This window comes from Oncorhynchus gorbuscha, linkage group LG03 (assembly GCF_021184085.1).
Source record: "Oncorhynchus gorbuscha isolate QuinsamMale2020 ecotype Even-year linkage group LG03, OgorEven_v1.0, whole genome shotgun sequence".
Lineage (NCBI taxonomy): Eukaryota > Metazoa > Chordata > Actinopteri > Salmoniformes > Salmonidae > Oncorhynchus > Oncorhynchus gorbuscha.
In genome coordinates this window covers 99,570,145-99,596,203 of record NC_060175.1, presented here as the reverse complement: position 1 = coordinate 99,596,203, position 26,059 = coordinate 99,570,145, and the positions used below count along the sequence as shown (strand labels likewise).

The window sequence follows — 26,059 nt, the reverse complement described above, 5'->3', positions numbered from 1 at the left end:
GTGATGTGGAGGAGAGGCTATGTCTGTCTGACCTCTCTCTCTCTCAGCCTGCTTCCTCCAACTTATTTTGTGAACTATAATTATCATGTGTTCCCCCTTAGGGGGTTGTTGTCTACCTTTGGCAGGCAGGAGGAGCGAAACACCCCAAAAAGTTTGAGAAACTCTTTCTGTCTTAACTTAACTTAACTCCTCGGATACTCCTCTTCCATCTGCACTCGCAAATTCAGTTTCTATTAAATGTGAAATCAATTAAATGTTACATTCATCAGTGGGTCTTTTGTGCGTAGCTCCACTTCATTTAAACGTCACATTCATGGTGATTAGAAAAGGCTGTTTCAGACTTATTCGCTTTATTTTCTTATTATTTTCAAAGAATGTAATTAGAGTGCATTCACTCAAAAAAAACATGAAATTCTCTTGATAGGATAATTTATTTTTGTATTTGTTTCTATCCCCCCTTAAATGCTCTTCTGAAACATTTTCCATGTCCGTTCACTCAAACATTCATCTCAAGGGTGTTATGTGAACCTCTCTGGCTATGATTGATTTAATTATCAGTGTTGCTTAATGCGTACTGAGGTTTAAATGGCCTGTCTCACTGATGTGGAAACCAAACACACAGTCAGACTTCTAATAGTCCAGCTCTCAGGCATCTTAAAGGGACAATTTGGGATTGATTGGTACAGTCGTTCCTCAATTAAACGTTTTGAGATTATGCCGCGGCACTTAGAGGTTATTTGTGGTTTAGTACGGTACCCTGCATCACTGCTTCATTGCTCCAGACCACCACAAGGGGGAGTTAGAGCACTGATTACACTTTTGGGTTCCAAGACGCTAATGTGTCTCTAACTGACAATGAATGGGCGACATAAACCAAATCGAAACTGCTAATTGTGCACGACATCAAAATTTAATTTCAATAAACTGAATTATGAGGATGAAGACGGTGATTGAATTTCAATGAACTGAATGATGAGAATGAAGACGGTGATTGAATTTCAATGAACTGAATGATGAGGATGAAGAAGGTGATTGAATTTAGAACAATAGTGTAAGAATTGGTCTTCCTCTGTCCTGCACGCGCACACCCAGAAAAATACACATGTTTTTTTGTTACTACTCATCAGTATTACTTACTAAAACTGTTGTTACACTAAGGTTTTTATTGTAAGAGAAAGTAAAAATGTTAAATTATATTCCATGATATTCTTAAGATACGTGTGTTGACTGAATATTAGCAGGAAGTGATGTCTGCTAAATAATCAAGTTGAAGAATCAGTCATATAGCCTCGGCACCTACATAAAGCTGAGTGACTCAGTCATATAGCCTCGGCACCTACATAAAGCTGAGTGACTCAGTCGTATAGCCTCGGCACCTACATAAAGCTGAGTGACTCAGTCATATAGCCTCGGCACCTACATAAAGCTGAGTGACTCAGTCGTATAGCCTCGGCACCTACATAAAGCTGAGTGACTCAGTCATATAGCCTCGGCACCTGCATAAAGCTGAGAGACTCACTCATTCATGGCTTTGGGTCAAAATAAACAAGTACCACCATTCTTTGTGATAGGCATTTATCAAGACATTTTATGGTTATCCTGACCTGGATGCAATGTATTATAGTCTCTAAAAGGAAAAATATTACCACTGTCTCTTGCGCAGGTCAAGACAGCGCTGCTCTGAGACAAGCATGGGGACAGGTCTTGGTAAATCAATGAGATTTTTATTTTCACTGAATCTCCATTTGGGTATTGGTTAGACTGCAATTAGGGTGTGAAAATGTTAAGATTATTTTGCTCTTACTGTAGTACTGTAACCTACTCCTGACCGGTCACGTTGTACAGCGCCATTATGGGCTATTGTACAGCGCCATTAAGACAATAGATACCTTGTGAAAGGAAGGAAGAACCACTGTACATCCAATTTTGGAGTGTTTAATGACTGATATATTAGACTATTGATTACTAAAGTATATAACTTATAAAATGCCTCATGAGTTTAGTTCAGCTTTCTTACTCCATCACAACCAAAAATATGTTGTCTCTCACCACATCCCTCAACTGTTTATCAAACAAACAGCCACATTGTTTGATTCCCAGATTGGCCAATTCAATTCGAAAGACTCCAGTCATTCTAATGACGCTTTCTGACACACACACTAACCCATACACACTAACCCATACACACACACTCACTAACACACTCACACTAACCAATACACACATACTAACACTCTCACTAACATACTCACACTAACCAATACACACATACTAACACACTCACTAACACACACACACTAACACACCAACACACACACCTTCCTCATCTCTGGGTGTGTTTTTGTTTTTCAGGACGATCAAGGCAGAGGTGTACGACTGGGACAGAGATGGCAGGTTAGGAGACTACACACCCAGAATAATGTTTCCTTCAGATTATGTTCCAGGCGGGGAACGATTTATACATGCATGCTACAATATGACGTGTGTTATGTTCCTCGTTATGTTTTACAAGATTAAGCACTTTCTCAACCCTCAACCTAAAAGCCTTCATACTCATACTCCCTATCTTTAATTATGTCAACTGCCAACTCAATACACCATGAAGACAACCTCTTAGCATCAGCTACCCGGAACCTCATTCCTATTCACACGATGATAGTGGTGAAAACCATCATTTACTGTGATATACTTCTTTATTTTTACGACACCGCTATATGTTTCAGCAGCTTCATTCCTATACTATTGAGACATTTTACACAATACATCCCATTATACTTCAACACCCTCCCAGGAGGGAATGGCTATTTAGTTGTTGTTGTTTATTTTACCTTCCAGCCATGACTTCATCGGTGAATTCACCACCAGCTACCGAGACCTGTCCCGAGGCCAGAGCCAGTTTAATGTGTACGAGGTGAGTGGAGATGGAGGGAGCACTCATCCTATTTTGTTCACACTAAAAACATTATGACTCCCACGGGCATATACTTAAAAAAACAGACCGCAGGTCCTTGTAGGCTGGAAGTAGAAAATAAACACAATCTTATACAGTCAGGAGATGTACAGTACGTTACTACAATATTAGCATTAGCGCTAGTGTCTACTCAGCCTTATTTCTAGTATTAGCATAACTTCCCCCTTGTGCCCACAGAGTTTGGCTATGGTAATAGCCTACTTGGACAGCATAGTAGATGAGAATTAGAAGGAGATGGAAAGATACAGTGCGGGGCTAGAGGGCCAGACCTTGATTAGACTTCTCCCTGCATGGATATTAGGCCTACTCCCTGGCCCCCTGTGTCTGCGTCCCAAACAGCACCATGTTACCAATGCAGTGCACTACTTTTATTGGCCCAGGTCAAAAGTAGCATCTTATTGTAGCCGATAAGGGGTGCCATTTGGGACACAGCCAGGGACTACACTGAAGTGGATATAAAAACGTTAGTCCCTGGCCCAGTTTCTGACTGGTCCCGTACGTTAGCAACTCAATTAAGTCATGGACCTGGCTTTAGTTAGGGAGAGATGGACGGAGGTAAGGAGAGATGGAGGGAGAGGGGAGAGAGGTAGGGAGAGATGGAGAGAGGGGAGAGAGGTAGGGAGAGATGGAGAGAGGGGAGAGAGGTAGGGAGAGATGGAGAGAGGGGAGAGAGGTAGGGAGAGATGGAGAGAGGGGAGAGAGGTAGGGAGAGATGGAGAGAGGGGAGAGAGGTAGGGAGAGATGGAGAGAGGGGATAGAGGTAGGGAGAGAGAGTCGATGTGCAGGGGTATAAGGCTGTAGTCTATGTGCAGGGGTATAAGGCTGTAGTCTATGTGCAGGGGTATAAGGCTGTAGTCTATGTGCAGGGGCATAAGGCTGTAGTCTGTGCAGGGGCATAAGGCTGTGTGCAGGGGCATAAGTCTGTAGTCTATGTGCAGGGGCATAAGGCTGTAGTCTATGTGCAGGGGTATAAGGCTGTAGTCTATGTGCAGGGGTATAAGGCTGTAGTCTGCAGGGGCATAAGGTGGCAGGGTGTAGGGTTAAGGCTGTAGTCATAAGGTGAATATAAGTGCTCAGCGGGCTTAAATGTAAATGTAAATGTAGTCTGTGTGCAGAGTTATCTGTAGTCTATGTGCAGGGGGGCATGCAGGGACATAAGGCTGTAGTCTATGTGCAGGGACATAAGGCTGTAGTCGGTGTGCAGGGGCATAAGGCTGTAGTCGGTGTGCAGGGTGCTGTAGGGCAGGGGCATAAGGCTGTAGTCTATGTGCAGGGGCATAAGGCTGTAGTCTATGTGCAGGGACATAAGGCTGTAGTCGGTGTGCAGGGGTATAATGTTATTGAGGTAGATACACTATGTGCATTCGGCAAGTATTCAGACCCTTATACTTTTTCCATATTTTGTTCACCTCACCCCCCCCCCCCCACACCAATCTACAGACAATACCCCACAATGACAAAGCAAAAAAAGGGTTTTCAAAATGTTTGATTATCATATTTTTTTTAACACTGAAATATCACATGTACATAATCAATCAATCAAATCAGCCGATGTCGCAAAGTGCTATACAGAAACCCAGCCTAAAACCCCAAACACCAAGAAATGCAGATGTAGAAGCACGGTGGCTAGGAAAAACTCCCTAGAGAGGCCAGAACCTAGGAAGAAACCTAGAGAGAAACCAGGCTATGAGGGGTGGCCAGTCCTCTTCTGGCTGTGCCAGGTGGAGATTATAACAGAACATGGACAAAATGTTCAAATGTTCATAGATGACCAGCAGGATCAGATAATAATAATCACAGTGGTTGTAGAGGGTGCAACAGGTCAGAACCTCAGGAGTAAATATGCGTTGACTTTTCATAGCTGATCATTTAGGGTATCTTTACCGCACCTGCTGTCTCTAGAGAGTTGAAAACAGCAGGTCTGGGACAGGTAGCACGTCCGGTGAACAGGTCAGGGTTCCATAGCTGCAGGAAGAACAGTTGAAACCGGAGCAGCAGCACGACCAGGTGGACTGGGAACAGCAAGGAGTCATCTGACCAGGTAGTCCTGAGGAGTGGTCCAAGGGCTCAGGTCCTCTGAGAGAGAAAGAGAGAGAGAAAAAGAGAGATAGAATTAGAGAGAGCATACTGAAATTCACACAAGACACCGGAAAAGACAGGAGAAATACTCCAGATATAACAGACTGACCTGAGCCCCCGACACATTAACGAGAGAGTATTCAGAAATATTCAGAACCTTCACTCAGTACTTTGTTGAAGCACGTCTCGCAGGGATTTCAACCTCGAGTCTTCTTGGTTATTTTTTTTATTTTATTTTTTATTTTACCTTTATTTAACTAGGCAAGTCAGTTAAGAACAAATTCTTATTTTCAATGATGGCCTAGGAACAGTGGGTTAACTGCCTGTTCAGGGGCAGAAAGACAGATTTGTACCTTGTCAGCTCGGGCGTTTGAACTTGCAACCTTCCGGTTACTAGTCCAATGCTCTAACCACGCTACAAGCTTTGCATGTCTACATTTGGGGAGTTTCTCCCATTCTTCTCCGCAGATCCTCCACAGGTCCAGCTATTTTCAGGTCTCTCCAGAGATGTTAGATCGAGTTAAAGTCTGGGCTCTGACTGGGCCACTCATGGACATTCAGAGACTTGTCCCGAAGCCACTCTTGCGTTGTCTTGGCTGTGTGCTTAGTCGTTGTTCTGCTGGAAGGCGAACCTTCGCCCCAGTCTGAGGTCCTGAGCACTCTGGAGTAGGTTTTCATCAAGGGTCTCTCTATACTTTGCTCCATTCATCTTTTCCTTGATCCTGACTAGTCTCCCAGACCCTGCATCTTAAAATAATCCCGACAACATGATGCTGCCACCACCATGCTTCACCGTAGGGATGGTGCCAGGTTTCTTCCAGACGTGACGCTTGGCATTCAGGCCAAAGAGTTCAATCTTGGTTTTGTTGGATGTCTAAAAACCTGCTTTTGCTTTGTCATGATGGGGTATTGTGTGTAGATAGTTGGACAATGTGTTTTATTTAACAACATGTGGAAGAAGTCAAGGGGTCTGAATACTTTCCAAAGGAACTGTAAACAAAAGTATGTGGACACCTCTTAAATTAGTGGATTTAGCTATTTCAGCCACAACCATTGCTGACAAGTGTGTAAAATCAAGCACACAGCTATGCAATCTCCATAGACAAATATTGGCAGTAGAACGACCTTACTGAAGAGTTCAGTGACAAGATGTCAGTTTGTAAAATGTCTGCCCTGCGAGAGCTGCCCCGGTCAACTGTCAGTGCTGGTATTGTTAAGTGGAAGCGTCTCAGAGAAACACCGGTTCAGCCGCAAAGTGGTAGGCCACACAATCTCACAGAACGGGGCCACCAAGTGCTGAAGCTTGTAAAAATGGTCTGTCCTCAGTTGCAACACTCACTACTGAGTTCCAGACTGTGTCTGGAAGCAACATCAACACATTAACTGTTCATCTGGAGCTTAATGAAATGGGTTTCCATGGCCAGGCAGCTGCATACAAGCCTAAGATCACTATGCGCAATGCCAAGCATTGGCTGGAGAGGTGTAAAGCTAGCTGCCATTGGACTCTGGAACAGTGGAAATGCGTTCTCTGGAGTGATGAATCACGCTTCAACATCTGGCCATTGGACTCTGGAACAGTGGAAATGCGTTCTCTGGCGTGATGAATCACGCTTCAACATCTAGCAGTCCGACGGACTAATCTGGGTTTGGCGGATGCCAGGAGAACTCTACCTACCCAAATGCAGAGTGCCAACTGTAAAGGTGGAGGAGAAATAATGGTTTGCTCTGTTTTTCATGGTCGGGGCTAGGCCCCTTAGTTCCATTGGGAAATTTCCCAAGGGAAATCTTAAAGCTACTGCATACAATTACAATGATATTGTAGTCGATTTTGTGCTTCCAACTTTGTGGCAACAGTTTGGGGAAGGCCCTTTCCTGTTTCAGAATGACAATCCCCGGGTGCACATGGCAAAGTCCACACAGAAATGGTTTGTCGAGATTGTTGTGGAAGACCTCAACATCATCGATTAACTTTGGGATGAATTGGAACGCTGACTGCGAGCCAGGCCTAATTGCCCAATATCAGTGCCTGTCCTAACTAATGCTCTTGTGGCTTCATGGAACATGTCCCCTGCAGCAATGTTCCAAAATCTAGTGGAAAGTCTTCCCAGAAGAGTGGAGGCTGTTATAGCAGCAACGTGGGGACTAAACTCCATTTTAATGCCTATGATTTTGGAATGAGATATTCGACGAGCAGGTGGTCATGTAGTGTATGTACATATAGGTAGGGGTAAAATGACTAGGCAGCAAGATAAGTTACTAACAGTAACAGCAGTGTATGTGATGAGTCAAAATAATTAGTGCAAAATGGGTAAATGTGACGTGGAACTTGAAGCTCTCGACCTGCTCCACTACAGCCCCGTCGATGGAGATGGGGGAGTGCTTGGCCATCCGTTTCCTGTAGTGCACGATCAGCTACTTTGTATTGCTGATGTTGAGGGAGAGGTTGTTGTCCTGGCACCACACTGCCAGGTCACTGACCTCCTCCCTATATGCTGTCTCATCGTCGTCGGTGATCAGGCCTACCACCGTTGTGTCATCAGCAAATTTAATGATGGTGTTGAAGTCGTGCCCAGACACGCAGTCATGGGTGAACAGGGAAGACAGAAGGGGACTAAGCACGCACCCCTGTGTTGAGGGTCAGCGTGGCTGATGTGTTGTTGCCTACCCTCACCACAAGAGGGTGGTCTGTCAGGAAGTCCAGGATACAGTTGCAGAGGGATGTGTTCAGTCCCAGGGTCCTGAGCTTAGTGATGAGCATGGAGGGCACTATGGTGTTGAACGCTGAGCTGTAGTCAATGAACAGCATTCTCGCGTAGGTGTTCCTTTTGTCCATGTGGGAAAGGACAGTGTGGAGTGCAATAGAGATTACATCATCTGTGGATCTTTTGGGGCGGTAGGCAAATTGGAGTAGGTGCAGAGTGTCTGGGATGATGGTGTTGATGTGAGCCATGATCATCCTTTCAAAGCATTTCATGGTCATTTAGACAGGTTACCTTAGCATTCTTGGGCACAGGAACTATGGTGTACTGCTTGAAACATGTAGGTATTACAGATTGGGTCAGGGAAAGGTTGAAAATGTCAGTGAAGACACTTGCCAGCTGGTCACTCGCATGAGTACATGTGCTGGTAATCCTTCTGGCCCAGCGGGCTTGTGAATTTTGACCTGTTTAAAGGTCTTACTCACATCGGCTGCGAAGAGCATGATCACACAGTCTTCCGGAACAGCTGGTGCTCTCATGCATGGTTCAGTGTTGCTTGCCTCGAAGCGAACATAGAACGCATATAGCTCATCCGGTAGGCTGGCGTCACTGGGCTGTTTGCGGCTGGGTTTACCTTTGTAATCCGTGATAGTTTGTAAGCCCTGCCACATCTGACAAGCATCAGAGCCGGTGTAGTAGGATTCAATCTTAGCCCTGTATTGATGGTTTGCCTGTTTGATGGCTCATCGGAGGTCTTAGAGGGATTTCTTATACGTGTCTGAAAGAGTATCCTGCTCCTTGAAAACGGCAGCTCTAGCCTTTAGCTCAGTGTAGATGTTGTCAGTAACCCATGGCTTCTGGTTGGGATATTTATGTACGGTTACCGTGGGGATGAAAATGATGGTGGAGACATTCTGTACAAAAGAAAATGGCTGCTATCCACTGTAGCACCATATGTGTGTGTATGTGTGTATATTTGTTTGTTTCTGTGTGTGTGTGTTTGTGTGTACATGTGTGTTTGTGTGTGTACGTGTGTGTTTGTTTGTGTACGTTTGTGTCTGTGTGTGTGTGTGTGTTTGTGTATCCTGTAGAATGAGCTCTAAGGTTAGATGTTTCATTACAACCTTGATAATTTTACTACCAGTTCCTGCATTCATACACGTTTTCCTGTGGCCTCTAGCCCTGAATACGCTCCACCTGAACCTGTGTGTGTGTGTGTGTGTGTGTGTGTGTGTGTGTGTGTGTGTGTGTGTGTGTGTGTGTGTGTGTGTGTGTGTGTGTGTGTGTGTGTGTGTGTGTGTGTGTGTGTGTGTGTGTGTGTGTGTGTGTGTGTGTGTGTGTGTGTGTGTGTGTGTGTGTGTGCGCTCGCGCGCGTGTGCCTTTGTGTACTAAAACGTTTATACTGGCATGTGCTGTTCCGAAATACAAACCACGGTGGATTGTATTCCATAGTTATGAGGCATGGATACACATGCACGTAAACCACAATGGAAAGACTGGAATAATCTATATTGGACATATACTGTACCACACCACTTCACGCCTTATTGCTTAACTGGCCCATGGGAATGAAGACATTTGACAGGGTTTTTATGTTGACAAATCTATGATATCAAGCTCGTATTGTGGTTGTTGAATCCTAGGTGGTGAATGCCAAGAAGAAGATCAAGAAGAAGAGATACATCAATTCTGGGACGGTGAGTCTGTCAAAAAGGTTCAAATATAGAACATCGCTTCCTTCCTGGCGCAAACGTATATTCCTTCCCCGTCTGTTTGTTGTTGTGTTCATAAATTAGTTTGTGGTTAGTGGATTGCAATAAAAAAAAGAGTGGTTGTCTCTTCTGAATCCATTCCTGGATACTTAACAAGATACTGTACTTTAGCTACTTTTTGTTTCGTTATAGTTTAGACTCTAGAGACAATTAACAAATACCACTAGAGATGAAAGAAGTTGTAACGACCTGAAACTAAGTGAACCGGTCAGAGTCCTCTGTCCTCTGTTGTCCTACCAGTCAGTTATCATTCTGTTGTCCTACCAGTCAGTTATCAGTCTGTTGTCCTACCAGTCAGTTATCATTCTGTTGTCCTACCAGTCAGTTATCAGTCTGTTGTCCTACCAGTCAGTTATCAGTCTGTTGTCCTACCAGTCAGTTATCAGTCTGTTGTCCTACCAGTCAGTTATCATTCTGTTGTCCTACCAGTCAGTTATCAGTCTGTTGTCCTACCAGTCAGTTATCAGTTATCTGTTGTCAGTTATCAGTCAGTTATCAGTCTGTTGTCCTATCAGTCAGTTATCAGTCAGTTATCAGTCAGTTATCAGTCAGTTATCATTCTGTTGTCCTACCAGTCAGTTATCATTCTGTTGTCCTACCAGTCAGTTATCATTCTGTTGTCCTACCAGTCAGTTATCATTCTGTTGTCCTACCAGTCAGTTATCATTCTGTTGTCCTACCAGTCAGTTATCAGTCTGTTGTCCTACCAGTCAGTTATCAGTCTGTTGTCCTACCAGTCAGTTATCATTCTGTTGTCCTACCAGTCAGTTATCAGTCAGTTATCAGTCTGTTGTCCTACCAGTCAGTTATCATTCTGTTGTCCTACCAGTCAGTTATCATTCTGTTGTCCTACCAGTCAGTTATCATTCTGTTGTCCTACCAGTCAGTTATCAGTTATCATTCTGTTGTCCTACCAGTCAGTTATCATTCTGTTGTCCTACCAGTCAGTTATCATTCTGTTGTCCTACCAGTCAGTTATCATCAGTTATCAGTTCTGTTGTCCTACCAGTCAGTTATCATTCTGTTGTCCTACCAGTCAGTTATCATTCTGTTGTCCTACCAGTCAGTTATCATTCTGTTGTCCTACCAGTCAGTTATCATTCTGTTGTCCTACCAGTCAGTTATCATTCTGTTGTCCTACCAGTCAGTTATCATTCTGTTGTCCTACCAGTCAGTTATCATTCTGTTGTCCTACCAGTCAGTTATCATTCTGTTGTCCTACCAGTCAGTTATCATTCTGTTGTCCTACCAGTCAGTTATCATTCTGTTGTCCTACCAGTCAGTTATCATTCTGTTGTCCTACCAGTCAGTTATCATTCTGTTGTCCTACCAGTCAGTTATCATTCTGTTGTCCTACCAGTCAGTTATCATTCTGTTGTCCTACCAGTCAGTTATCATTCTGTTGTCCTACTATCAGTCAGTTATCATTCTGTTGTCCTACCAGTCAGTTATCATTCTGTTGTCCTACCAGTCAGTTATCATTCTGTTGTCCTACCAGTCAGTTATCATTCTGTTGTCCTATCAGTCATTCTGTTATCTGTTGTCCTACCAGTCAGTCAGTTATCAGTCTGTTGTCCTATCAGTCAGTTATCATTCTGTTGTCTTATCAGTCAGTTATCAGTCAGTTATCAGTCAGTTATCAGTCTGTTGTCCTATCAGTCAGTTATCATTCTGTTGTCCTATCAGTCAGTTATCAGTCAGTTATCAGTCAGTTATCAGTCAGTTATCAGTCTGTTGTCCTATCAGTCAGTTATCAGTCTGTTGTCCTATCAGTCAGTTATCAGTCTGTTGTCCTGTCAGTCAGTTATCGGTCAGTTATCAGTATGTTGTCCTATCGGTCAGTTATCAGTATGTTGACCCATCGGTCTGTTAACCGTCTGTTGTCCTATCAGTCAGTTATCAGTATGTTGTCCTATCAGTCAGTTATCAGTCGGGTGTCCTATCAGTCAGTTATCAGTCTGTTGTCCTGTTGGTCTGTTGTCCTATCAGTCAGTTATCAGTCTGCTGTCCTGTTGGTCTGTTGTCCTATCGGTCTGTTAACAGTCTGTTGTCCTGTCAGTCAGTTATCAGTCTGTTGTCCTATCAGTCAGTTATCAGTCTGTTGTCCTGTCAGTCAGTTTGTTGTCCTGTCAGTCAGTTATCAGTCTGTTGTCCTATCCATCAGTTATCAGTCTGTTGTCCTATCCATCAGTTATCAGTCTGTTGTCCTATCAGTCAGTTATCAGTCTGCTGTCCTGTTGGTCTGTTGTCCTATCGGTCTGTTAACAGTCTGTTGTCCTGTCAGTCAGTTATCAGTCTGTTGTCCTATCCATCATTTATCAGTCTGTTGTCCTGTCAGTCAGTCTGTTGTCCTGTCAGTCAGTTATCAGTCTGTTGTCCTATCCATCAGTTATCAGTCTGTTGTCCTATCCATCAGTTATCAGTCTGTTGTCCTGTCAGTCAGTCTGTTGTCCTGTCAGTCAGTTATCGGTCTGTTATCAGTCTGTTGTCCTATCCATCAGTTATCAGTCTGTTGTCCTTTCAGTCCGTTATCAGTCTGTTGTCCTATCCATCAGTTATCAGTCTGTTGTCCTATCAGTGACTGAGTGGCTGCCATGCCGAGTCAGTGACTGATATTTAGGAGGAAGTCAGTGCATTGTTATTATTGCCCAAACACACAAACACACACACACACTTTGGCATGCTGAGCTTCAATACGATGACGGTGACTAGATAATTAAAATCCGAGAGGGAGACATCCATCATGTCGCTCTCATCACACCTCAGTGAGATGGATCTCTGTGTGTGTGTGTGTGTTAGTGTGGTAGTGTGTGTGTGTGCGTGCGTGCGTTTGTGCGTGCGTGTGTGCGTTCGACGTGCTCGTGTGTGTGTGATTGAGATGGATCAATGTTCTAATACTAATATGCCGCTCTGATGTCAAACAAACTCATGATGAATCCCTCTTGGGAAGCGGGTTGGTGCGTGCTGGTTGGTTAACCCGGGGGGGGGGGGGGGGCCTGGGGGCAGGGGGCTAACGGTTAATGTGTTTAAATTGGTAATTGGTAAATTGTGATTGTTTTGATTACTGATGTGGTGAGTAATTATGATTCAATTGGAGAATACATTGCATTTGTGACTTTGTGTTGATTACCTAAGTGTTGAATATACATGTTTGGTAACGGCTTTGAATATTCTCTCTACCCAGGTGACTATGTTGTCGTTCGCAGTGGAGTCAGAACACACATTCCTCGACTACATTAAAGGAGGGTGAGCTGGTTCAGAAGTTTACATTACAGTATTTCAATATACAGAAACAATGACAACTTTTAAAACTAGCCTCTAAAGTCTCTGCTCTTGATGTTGCGTGTGAAAACGGCTATCCTGCAGCTGAAAAGTGGAAGTCAAGACAACGTCCGCTGTAGCCCAATCTGAGAGTTGATCGATCTTATCGCTTCATGTTTACATTTGATTTTTAGAAATATTTCCACCAGTCTACCTGCTGTTATTACCACCAGTCTACCTGCTGTTATTACCACCAGTCTACCTGCTATTACAGTCTACCTGCTGTTATTACCACCAGTCTACCTGCTATTACAGTCTACCTGCTGTTACCACCACCAGTCTACCTGCTGTTATTACCACCAGTCTACCTGCTGTTGTTACCACCAGTCTACCTACCACCAGTCTATTACAGTCTACCTGCTGTTATTACCACCAGTCTACCTGCTATTACAGTCTACCTGCTGTTGTTACCACCAGTCTACCTGCTATTACAGTCTACCTGCTATTATTACCACCAGTCTACCTGCTGTTATTACCACCAGTCTACCTGCTGTTGTTACCACCAGTCTACCTGCTATTACAGTCTACCTGCTGTTATTACCACCAGTCTACCTGCTATTACAGTCTACCTGCTGTTGTTACCACCAGTCTACCTGCTATTACAGTCTACCTGCTGTTATTACCACCAGTCTACCTGCTATTACAGTCTACCTGCTGTTGTTACCACCAGTCTACCTGCTATTACAGTCTACCTGCTGTTATTACCACCAGTCTACCTGCTATTACAGTCTACCTGCTGTTGTTACCACCAGTCTACCTGCTATAATTACCACCAGTCTACCTGTTATTATTACCACCAGTCTACCTGCTATTACAGTCTACCTGCTGTTGTTACCACCAGTCTACCTGCTATAATTACCACCAGTCTACCTGCTGTTATTACCACCAGTCTACCTGCTATTACAGTCTACCTGCTGTTATTACCACCAGTCTACCTGCTGTTATTACCACCAGTCTACCTGCTGTTATTACCACCAGTCTACCTGCTATTACAGTCTACCTGCTGTTGTTACCACCAGTCTACCTGCTATAATTACCACCAGTCTACCTGTTATTATTACCACCAGTCTACCTGCTATTACAGTCTACCTGCTGTTGTTACCACCAGTCTACCTGCTATAATTACCACCAGTCTACCTGTTATTATTACCACCAGTCTACCTGCTATTACAGTCTACCTGTTATTATTACCACCAGTCTACCTGTTATTATTACCACCAGTCTACCTGCTAATACAGTCTACCTGCTATTATTACCACCAGTCTACCTGCTATTATTACCACCAGTCTACCTGTTATTATTACCACCAGTCTACCTGCTATTACAGGCTATCTGCTATTATTACCACCAGTCTACCTGTTATTATTACCACCAGTCTACCTGCTATTACAGGCTATCTGCTATTATTACCACCAGTCTACCTGCTATTTCAGGCTATCTGCTATTATTACCACCAGTCTACCTGTTATTATTACCACCAGTCTACCTGTTATTATTACCACCAGTCTACCTGCTATTACAGGCTATCTGTTATTATTACCACCAGTCTACCTGCTATTTCAGGCTATCTGCTATTATTACCACCAGTCTATCTGCTATTATTACCACCAGTCTACCTGTTATTACAGTCTACCTGCTATTATTACCACCAGTCTACCTGTTATTACAGTCTACCTGCTATTATTACCACCAGTCTACCTGCTATTATTACCACCAGTCTACCTGTTATTATTACCACCAGTCTACCTGTTATTACAGTCTACCTGCTGTTATTTCCACCAGTCTACCTGCTATTACAGTCTACCTGCTGTTATTACCACCAGTCTACCTGCTGTTATTTCCACCAGTCTACCTGCTATTACAGTCTACCTGCTGTTATTTCCACCAGTCTACCTGCTATTACAGTCTACCTGCTGTTATTTCCACCAGTATTGTTCTATTGCAGTCTACCTGCTGTTTGCTCTGCATAATAGCCCTGTAGCTGTCCTGAATTTAGCCCAGTAGCTGTCCTGGTTTCAGCCCTGTAACTGTCCTGGTTTCAGCCATGTAACAGTCCTGGTTTCAGCCCTGTAACTGTCCTGATAAAGCCCTGTAACTGTCCATGTTGTAGCCCTGTAACTGCCCTGATAAAAGCCCTGTAACTGTCCTGGTTTCAGCCCTGTAACTGTCCTGGTTTCAGCCATGTAACTGTCCTGGTTTCAGCCATGTAACAGTCCTGGTTTCAGCCCTGTAACTGTCCTGGTTTCAGCCCTGTAACTGTCCTGGTTTCAGCCATGTAACTGTCCTGGTTTCAGCCCTGTAACTGTCCTGATAAAGCCCTGTAACTGTCCATGTTGTAGCCCTGTAACTGCCCTGATAAAAGCCCTGTAACTGTCCTGGTTTCAGCCCTGTAACTGTCCTGGTTTCAGCCCTGTAACTGTCCTGGTTTCAGCCCTGTAACAGTCCTGGTTTCAGCCCTGTAACTGTCCTGGTTTCAGCCATGTAACTGTCCTGGTTTCAGCCCTGTAACTGTCCTGATAAAGCCCTGTAACGGTCCATGTTGTAGCCCTGTAACTGCCCTGATAAAAGCCCTGTAACTGTCCTGGTTTCAGCCCTGTAACTGTCCTGGTTTCAGCCCTGTAACTGTCCTGGTTTCAGCCCTGTAACAGTCCTGGTTTCAGCCCTGTAGCTATTGTCGTTTCAGCCCTATAGTTGTCCCTGTGCTTCAGTGTCAGTTTGCTGTGTCTGTTCGACCGTGTCCTAGATCTGTCAATGCCTCTCATGGCCTCTCTCTGTCCCACTCACCCACCCATCAACCCACACAGACAGGAAGGCCGGTTATCTTGCACCACTGAATCCCAACTCAACCCTTACACCCTACCCTCTTGAGACTTGTGAAGAGCTGAGAGGATTAGACAGGTGTCCCATTGGTTACGCCTGTACAGTCTCATATGTATGGAATCACCCCAGCACTATGGGGGGAAAGCTGCAAGAGGTTCCATTGCAGCGACATGACGTACCACTTCAGACTCCTAACCCAGCAGTTTCATGGAAACTAGGAATTGACATGGCCATGGGAATCTAGATGTGCACAGGTGCCTAGGGGCTACGGGGTTAGGGGTCGATTTGTGATTCAGGCCATCTCTGCTGACCACCGTCTTCTAAGCCTCTGCTATCACTCAGTGTCCTGTGTTCAGTATCCTGTGTTCAGTGTCCTCTCCTTACTTGAATGAGTGAGTGTCCCCTGGAAAGGACTCCCCACCATGCCACATTATGAGATATTGATAACGCTATGCTTTCTTTGGATTCCATCCTCTCCTGTGTGTTTAGCCAACTACTCACATTACTAATAGGCAAACGAAAGCACATCGACTTTGGTCAATGTGGTATGATGAATGGGCACTTTGGGGATAAGAGGTGATTTCTCTTTTCCGGGGACACTGAGCCGTTATGATAGATCTGAGTTGAATAGGGTTTTCATTAATGTTGAAGTGATATTTGGAATAGAATAGGTCATGAAGGGAAAAAAAGATGGATCATATTTTCATTACCCTTTTATTGAATGTTTCTTTTTCAATAAAATCTTGAATGAGACGGCCTGTAGGAATGGATCCTTTAAGACTTCTTCTATTGTATTTCAGTCCCTTGTTCATGTTTAATAGACTGAGCCAAATATAGCCTGTATAAAGCGAGATAAATTTGATATTGCACTTTTTCCATGGGTAATATTTTTAATTTTGTTCTGGTTTTAAAATGTCAGTGGAAGGGAGTGGAAGTCAAACGTTGTTGAATGAGATAGGTTTGGGCGGTGACCAGATTTTCATATCATACCGTCCTTCTCATCCCCGGGATTTACGGTATTACCGGCATAGCACAAAAGGGGGTGCTAAAAACACAAGAAAAGCCCATTGGGCCTCTATTACCAGAATGCTAACAACATCTGCACAAGCTAATAGCGAAATCAAATAGATGCCGTTAGCTAATGCTAACAAGCTAAAACGAATATAACTCATTGCAAAGACAGGCAAATCCAGCTCATAGTTATACAAGCATAGCTAGTAGCTACCATTTCAGTGGGTGTGGACATTTACAAGTGCAAGTGAACGAGAGAAATTGTGCAAATGAACAAAATTGTGATGATTTTCTGAAGGAACAGCAGCATGTGCCCACAGACCAGAGGAGAATTAAAAACTCTAGTAGGAAGAACAAGGAAAAAACTGGCAGCTGTACAGATAACACATCCAGAGCTGTTTGACTTCTGGCAGAAAGCCATTAAGATATTTGATGGCAAACATTTAATAATGAATTGCATACATTTTGTAGTGAATTGCATTCAAGTGTAACTTCCTCACCTCATGTACGCCGTACAACAGACTCCCTGATAGAACTGCAACACTACGGACTCACCAGCTGATAGAACTGCAACACTACGGACTCACCAGCTGATAGAACTACAACACTACGGACTCACCAACCGACAGAACTACAACACTACGGACTCACCAGCTGATAGAACTGCAACACTACGGACTCACCAGCTGATAGAACTACAACACTACGGACTCACCAACCGACAGAACTACAACACTACGGACTCACCAGCTGATAGAACTACAACGCTACGGACTCACCAGCTGATAGAACTACAACACTACGGACTCACCAGCTGATAGAATTACAACGCTACGGACTCACCAGCTGATAGAACTACAACGCTACGGACTCACCAGCTGATAGAACTACAACACTACGGACTCACCAGTTGATTGAACTGCAATACTACGGACTCACCAGCTGATAGAACTACAACACTACGGACTCACCAACCGACAGAACTACAACACTACGGACTCACCAGCTGATAGAACTACAACGCTACGGACTCACCAGCTGATAGAACTACAACACTACGGACTCACCAGCTGATAGAACTACAACGCTACGGACTCACCAGCTCCCACCGTCTCCCGTTGTGTTCTATTTGGGTTCCTGTGGCTCCCTGTAGTTGCATTAGCATGAAAATACCACCTTTGTTCCTATGTACAGTGCATTCGTAAAAGAGGTTTTCAGACCCCTTGACATTCCAACATTTTGTTACGACACAGCCTTATTGTGAAATTGATTAAATAAACAAACATTTTCATCAATCTACACAAAATACCGCATGATGACAGAGTAAAAATAGTTTTTTGAGACTCTAAATTGAGCTCAGGTGCATCCTGTTTCCATTGATCATCCTTCAGGTGTTTCTACAACAAGATTGGAGTCCACCTGTGGTAAATTCAATTGATTTGGCATCATTTGTGAAAGGCACACACCTGTCTATATAAGGTCTCACAGTTGACAGTGCATGTCAGAGCATCAACCATGCATTGAGGTCGAAGGAATTGTCCATAGAGCTCAGAGACAGGATTGTGTCAAGGTTACAGATCTGAGGAAGTGTACCAAAACATTTCTGCAGTATTGAAGGTCCCCAAGAACACAGTGGCCTCCATCATTCTTAAATGGAAGAAGTTTGGAACCACCAAGACTCTTCCTAGAGCTGGCCGCCTGGCCAAATTGAGTAATTTGGGAAGAAGGGGCTTGGTCAGGGAGGGGACCAATAACCCCATGGTCACTGACAGAGCTCCAAAGTTCCTTTGTGGGGATGGGAGAACCTTCCAGAAGGACAACGATCTCTGCAGCACTCCACCAATCAGGCCTTCATTGTAGTGGCCAGACGGAATTCACTCCTCAGGAAAAGGCACATGAGAGCCTGCTTGGAGTTTGCCAAAAGGCACCTAAAAGACTCAGACCATGAGAAACAAGATTTTCTGGTCTGATGAAACCAAGATTGAACTCTTTAGCCTGAATGCCAAGCGTCACGTCAGGATAGATGAACGGAGCAAAGTGCAGAGCGATCCTTGATGAAAACCTGCTCCAGAGCACTCAGGACTTCAGACTGGAGCGAAGGTTCACCTTCCAACAGGACAATGACCCTAAGCACACAGCCAAGACAACGCCGGAGTAACTTCGGGACAAGTCTCTGAATGTCCTTGAGTGGCCCAGACAGAGCCCAGACTTGAACCCAATCAAACATCTCTGGAGAGACCTGAAAATAGCTGTGTAGAGACGCTCCCCATCCAACCTGACAGAGCTTGAGATGATCTGCAGAGAAGAATGGAAGAAACTCCCCAAATACAGGTGTGCCAAGCTTTTAGCGTTATACCCAAGAAGACTTGAGGCTGTAATTGCTGCCAAAGGTGCTTCAACAAAGTACTGAGTAAAGGGTCTTAATACTAGTGTAAATGTGATATTTCAGTTGTATTGTTTTTGATAAATTAGCAAAAATGTCAAAAAAAAATGTTTTTGCTTTGTCATTATGGGGTTTGTGTATAGGGGTTGATGATGGGGGGGGCGGAACTATTTCATCAATTTTAAAATAAGGTTGTAACGTAACAAAATGTAGAAATAGTAATGGGGTCTGAATACTTTCTGACAAACTGACACAATTAGCACCAGCATTTCAGTTATATTAAAGTGTATGACATTGCTGTGGTTGTTAGCGTCCAGGGAATTGGTATAACAATAAACTATTTTGGCATACAGTTGAAAGCATCAATCTGAATTTCTATAACCTCACACTGATAGGAAACCAGTTTTGTGAAGCGAGGCACTCATATTTGAAGATGAAAACAATAAATTGCCAAAATGAAATGGGTGAGGAATGAAAAATACAACCATCGACAGTCAGAGAATATAACCAAGGAAGGAGTTGTGTATGAAATGACACGTCCAGCTTGGCTAGAGGATATACTGTATTGATGGGTTGGGAGGCCCTAGTGAATTAAACCCATGTAATTCCACTATTATTTTCTGTGAACGTTATCCACTTCTGAGCTAACCAATGGGAATACTTTAAAATGTGTTCCATGGGAAAGGATTGTCATGGGAAAGGATTGTCATGGGAAGGAATTATCATGGGAAAGCATTATCATGGGAAAGCATTGCCACAGTTCCCTCTGTCTGTCTGTTAGTTGGGAAACCAGAGCTCTAACTAACTCAATCCAGAGTAACAAGCTATGGTCAGATGCTTCCTGCAGTAGGATAGGACCAGGGACTAGAAAGAGATGCTTCCTGCAGTATGATATGATTAGGGACTATGAAGAGATGCTTCCTGTAGTATGATATGACTAGGGACTATGAAGAGATGCTTCCTGTAGTATGATATGACTAGGGACTATGAAGAGATGCTTCCTGCAGTATGATATGACTAGAGACTAGGAAGAGATGCTTCCTGTAGTATGATATGACTAGAGACTAGGAAGAGATGCTTCCTGTAGTATGATATGACTAGGGACTATGAAGAGATGCTTCCTGCAGTATGATATGACTAGAGACTAGGAAGAGATGCTTCCTTTAGTATGATATGACTAGGGACTAGGAGGTATCTACAGTATGATATGACTAGGGACTAGGAAGATATGCTTCCTGTAGTATGATATGACTAGGGACTATGAAGAGATGCTTCCTGTAGTATGATATGACTAGGGACTATGAAGAGATGCTTCCTGCAGTATGATATGACTAGGGACTATGAAGAAATGCTTCCTGTAGTATGATATGACTAGAGACTAGGAAGAGATGCTTCCTGTAGTATGATATGACTAGGGACTAGGAGGTATCTACAGTATGATATGACTAGGGACTAGGAAGAGATGCTTCCTGCAGTATGATATGACTAGGGACTAGGAGGTATCTACAGTATGATATGACTAGGGACTATGAAAAGATGCTTCCTGCAGTATGATATGACTAGGGACTAGGAGGTATCTGCAGTATGATATGACTAGGGACTAGGAGGTATCTACAGTATGATATGACTAGGGACTAGGAAGAGATGCTTCCTGTAGTATGATATGACTAGGGACTAGGAAGAGATGCTTCCTGCAGTATGATATGATTGGGGACGAGGAAGAGATGCTTCCTGTAGTATGATATGACTAGGGACTAGGAGGTATCTACAGTATGATATGACTAGGGACTAGGAAGAGATGCTTCCTGCAGTATGATATGATTGGGGACGAGGAAGAGATGCTTCCTGTAGTATGATATGACTAGGGACTAGGAGGTATCTACAGTATGATATGACTAGGGACTAGGAAGAGATGCTTCCTGCAGTATGATATGACTAGGGACTAGGAAGAGATGCTTCCTGTAGTATGATATGACTAGGGACTAGGAAGAGATGCTTCCTGTAGTATGATATGACTAGAGACTAGGAGGTATCTACAGTATGATATGACTAGGGACTATGAAGAGATGCTTCCTGCAGTATGATATGATTAGGGACTAGGAAGTATTTACAGTATGATATGACTAGGGACTATGAAGAGATGCTACCAGCAGTATGATATGATTAGGGATTATGAAGAAATGCTACTTGCAGTATGATATGCTAGGAAGAAAGTATGATATGATTAGGAAGAAATGCTTCCTGCAGTATGATATGACTAGAGACTAGGAAGAGATGCTTCCTGCAGTATGATATGACTAGAGACTAGGAAGAAATGCTTCCTGCAGTATGATATGACTAGAGACTAGGAAGAAATGCTTCCTGCAGTATGATATGACTAGAGACTAGGAAGAAATGCTTCCTGCAGTATGATATGACTAGAGAGTAGGGTTGGGATGCTTCCTGCAGTATGATATGACTAGAGACTAGGGTTGGGATGCTTCCTGCAGTATGATATGACTAGGGACTAGGGACATTAAAACATGAGGCTGTGGATTTCTGAATGGAGGTAAATATTTAAACCACACTGAATGCTTCATGCTTTCTGCTCACCATGGTAATCACAGGATTCAATCTGATGTAACCAGGCTATATGAGGTTGCGCCAATCATTGTTAATCACCATAGAAGAAGCACAATGCTAACAGCTAGCTACAGCTATGTCTTTAAAGTCTGACCTTTTAGGGAATGGATGGGGACATGAAGGGGAAGTTGTTTTTCCTCCATATTCACTTCCCTTCCTTCTTTTCAAGTTCCTTGGCTGTCATCCTTTGCATTTCTCATGATTGAAATATGGCTTAGGGTTTTATTAAGCACGTGTGATGCTGTTTGCAGATTGTTTATAGACATACTGTATGCCAAAGGAATTCATGATTATTAACTAGAATAATTACTACTACTGGCAGAATTTAGATGATGGTGATGGTGATTGGGGTGTTGGTGGTGATTGATTATTGTGAAGATGATGATGGTAATGATGATGATGATGATGGTTTTAATGATGATGATGATGATGTTGATGGTAATGATGGTAATGATGATGGTTTTAATGTTGATAATGATGATGATGATAATGATGAGGATGATAATGATGACGACAATAATGATAATGATATTTATGATGACGAGTGATGCTAATGATGAGGATGGTAATGATGATGGCTTTGATGATATTGATGGCGATGATGGTGATATTGATAATGATGGTGGTGTTACTGATGATGATTATGATGATGATGTTGATGGTGATGATGGTGTCATTAATGATGATGGTGATATTGATGATGATGGTGATATTGATGATGATGGTGATGATGATGTTGATGGTGATGATAGTGTCATTAATGATGATGGTGATATTGATGATGATGGTGATATTGATTGTGATGATGATGATGATGATGATGATGATGATGATGATGATGATGATGATGATGGTGTTATTAATGGTGATGGTGATATTGATGATGATGATGATGATGATGATGATGATGATGATGATGATGATGATGATGATGATGATGATGATGATGATGATGATGGTTGGTAATATTGATGATGATGGTGATATTGATGGTGATGATGATGTTGATGGTGATGATGGTGTCATTAATGATGATGGTGATATTGATGATGATGGTGATATTGATGGTGATGATGATGATGATGATGATGATGATGATGATGGTGTTATTAATGATGATGGTGATATTGATGATGATGATGATATTGATGGTGATGATGATGATGATGATGGTGTTACTGATGATGATTATGATGGTGTTACTGATGATGATGGTGTTACTGATGATGATGATGGTTATGGTGATGATGGTGATATTGATGATGATGATGATGATGATGGGGATATTGATGATGATGAGGATGATGATGGGGATATTGATGATGATGATGATGATGATGATGATGATGATGATGATGATGATGATGATGATGATGATGATGATGATGATGGTGTTACTGATGATGATGATGATGATGATGATGGTGATATTGATGATGATGATGGCGATGATGATGGTGTTACTGATGATGATTATGATGGTGTTACTGATGATGATGGTGTTACTGATGATGATGATGGTTATGGTGATGATGGTGATATTGATGATGATGATGATGATGATGGGGATATTGATGATGATGAGGATGATGATGGGGATATTGATGATGATGATGATGATGATGATGATGATGATGATGATGATGATGATGATGATGATGATGATGATGATGATGATGATGATGACGGGGATATTGATGATGGTGATGATGATGATGATGATGATGATGATGATGATGATGATGATGATGATAATGATGATGATGGTGTTGGGGATATCTCTGATGATGGGGATATTGATGATGATGGGGATATTGATGATGGTGAAATTGATGATGATGTGATGATGGTGTTACTGATGATGATGATGATATTGATTATGGTGTCGATGATGACGGTAATTATCGTAATGGTGATGACACACAGTTGTCAGCTTTATATATTTAAATTAAACACTGCATAGAACAGCAGTGATGAGGTTATTCATTCTGTAGTTTCGATACTATGTTAGCTATCACTAATCCCTTGTCTCTCATTATGGACACTTAGTTTCCTGTTAAATCATGGCTACTTTCACCTCCCATGGCTCATTATTGGTTTATAAGACACCTTTTGGGAAAGGACTCCTTATCTCGCAGTTTTCCTAAATGTTAGTGAGGCTGTTTGCATATACACTGACAGCCTAATGATAAAACATGATTATACACTGTAGGCAAAAATACAATAGAGATGACTGACACAGGACTCCATTTAAAATGGATGATGTTAGCCTCCCGGGTGGCGCAGTGGTTAAGGGCGCTGAGTCCCTGGGTTCGCGCCCAGGCTCTGTCGTAACCGGCCGCGACCGGGAGGTCTGTGGGGCGACGCCCGGGTTAGGGAGGGCTTGGTCGGTAGGGGTGTCCTTGTCTCATCGTGCACCAGCGACTCCTGTGGCGGGCTGGGCGCAGTGTGCGCTAGCCAAGGTGGCCAGGTGCACAGTGTTTCCTCCGGCGCATTGGTGCGGCTTGCTTCTGGGTTGGATATGCTCACTGTGTTAAGAAGCAGTGCGGCTTGGTTGGGTTGTGTATCGGAGGACGCATGACTTTCAACCTTCGTCTCACCCGAGCCCGTACGGGAGTTGTAGCGATGAGACAAGATAGTAGCTACAACAACAATTGGATACCGTGAAATTGGGGAGAAAAAGGGGTAAAATTTTAAATAAAAAATATATATATATTTTTTTTAATGGATGATGTTAATATACAATACAACAGAAGTGGGAATCAGATGAACAAGAAAAACAGACCCTGACAGAGAGCTGTTGATGAGGGTTTTGTCAGAACATGTTTAGTAGTAAACTCTTCCTACCATTAATTAACACTACTTTGTTTACCATCGGGTCGTGTTCGTCAACTCTCTCTCTCTCTCTCTCTCTCTCTCTCTCTCTCTCTCTCTCTCTCTCTCTCTCTCTCTCTCTGCTTGTTATTGTGCCTAACAACCCCATCAGGGAAATTACTGTCTTTACCCTGTCTTGTCTCTCAGCTCTCCAAGTCTTTATATATTTATTCATTGACATGGAACTTGTGTGTCTGGAAGGGATATAAGGATGTTTTCCCAGTATAAGGATAATGTCCAGTCTGGTCTGACAGGAGGTCAGACAGTTTAAAAATATATATTTTTAAATGAGAGCTGCACACTCTAGGAGCTAATAGTTATTGACCATGAAGCATACTGAGCTGCACACTCTAGGAGCTAATAGTTATTGACCATCAAGCCTACTGAGCTGCACACTCTAGGAGCTAATAGTTATTGACCATCAAGCCTACTGAGCTGCACACTCTAGGAGCTAATAGTTATTGACCATGAAGCCTACTGAGCTGCACACTCTAGGAGCTAATAGTTATTGACCATCAAGCCTACTGAGCTGCACACTCTAGGAGCTAATAGTTCATTACAATGAAGCCTACTGAGAATAATATACAGTATTTCTGTCTAGTTGTGTAATTTAACTTTTAACACCGTTTTATTTGTGTAGCTCCAGTTTATCGTATGGTTTAAGTATACAGTTGAAGTCAGAAGTTTACATACACTTAGGTTGGAGTCATTAACCTTTCTAGCGCATTAACCTTTCTAGCACAACATTCCGCTGAAAAGGCAGCACGCGAAATTCAAAAATGTTTTTTTTTAATATGTAACTTTCACACATTATCAAGTCCAAAACAGCAAATGAAAGATTTTCCAGCCAAAGATAGGAGTCACAAAAAGCAGAAATATAGATACAAATTAATCACTAACCTTTGATCTTCATCAGATGACTCTCATAGGACATCATGTTACACAATACATGTATGTTTTGTTTGATAAAGTTCATATTTATATCATAAAATCTGAGTTTACATTGGCGCCTTACGTGCAGTAATGTTTTGATTCCAAAACATCCGGGGATTTTGCAGAAATACTCATAATAAACATTTATAAAAGATACTAGTGTTGTTCACAAAATTAAAGATAGACTTCTCCTTAATGCAACCGCTGTGTCAGATTTTTTAAAAACTTTATGGAAAAAACCTAATCTGTATCTCATGGTGATCATAATCTGAGAACGGTGCTCAGAGCCCACAACAGCCAGAGGAATATCCGCCATTTTGGAATCAACAACGTTAGAAACAACACCATGAATATTCACTTACCTTTGATGATCTTCATCAGAAGGCACTCCCAGAAATCTTAGTTTGACAATAAATGACTGATTTGTTCCATAAAGCTCCATCATTTATGTCCAAATAGCCACTTGCTGTTAGCGTGTTCAGCCCAGTAATCCATCTACATGAGGCGCAAGCATTTCATCCAGATAAGAACTCGAAAAGTTCTGTTACAGTCCTTTAGAAACATGTCCAACGAT

General features: G+C 42.8%; 1 protein-coding gene across 3 annotated transcripts in view; it reads left to right on the top strand.

Annotated features, from left to right (window-relative positions):
• The window catches only part of LOC124032358 (copine-8-like), a 211,626-nt gene that overhangs the window by 149,963 nt on the left and 35,604 nt on the right, over window positions 1-26,059 (top strand). For all 3 annotated transcript variants that reach the window (XM_046344707.1, XM_046344706.1, XM_046344705.1), the window contains 4 exons: window positions 2,353-2,394; window positions 2,836-2,911; window positions 9,393-9,446; window positions 12,706-12,767. In XM_046344707.1, the coding sequence (XP_046200663.1) occupies window positions 2,353-2,394; window positions 2,836-2,911; window positions 9,393-9,446; window positions 12,706-12,767 (234 nt within the window). The remainder of the gene's footprint in view (window positions 1-2,352; window positions 2,395-2,835; window positions 2,912-9,392; window positions 9,447-12,705; window positions 12,768-26,059) is intronic.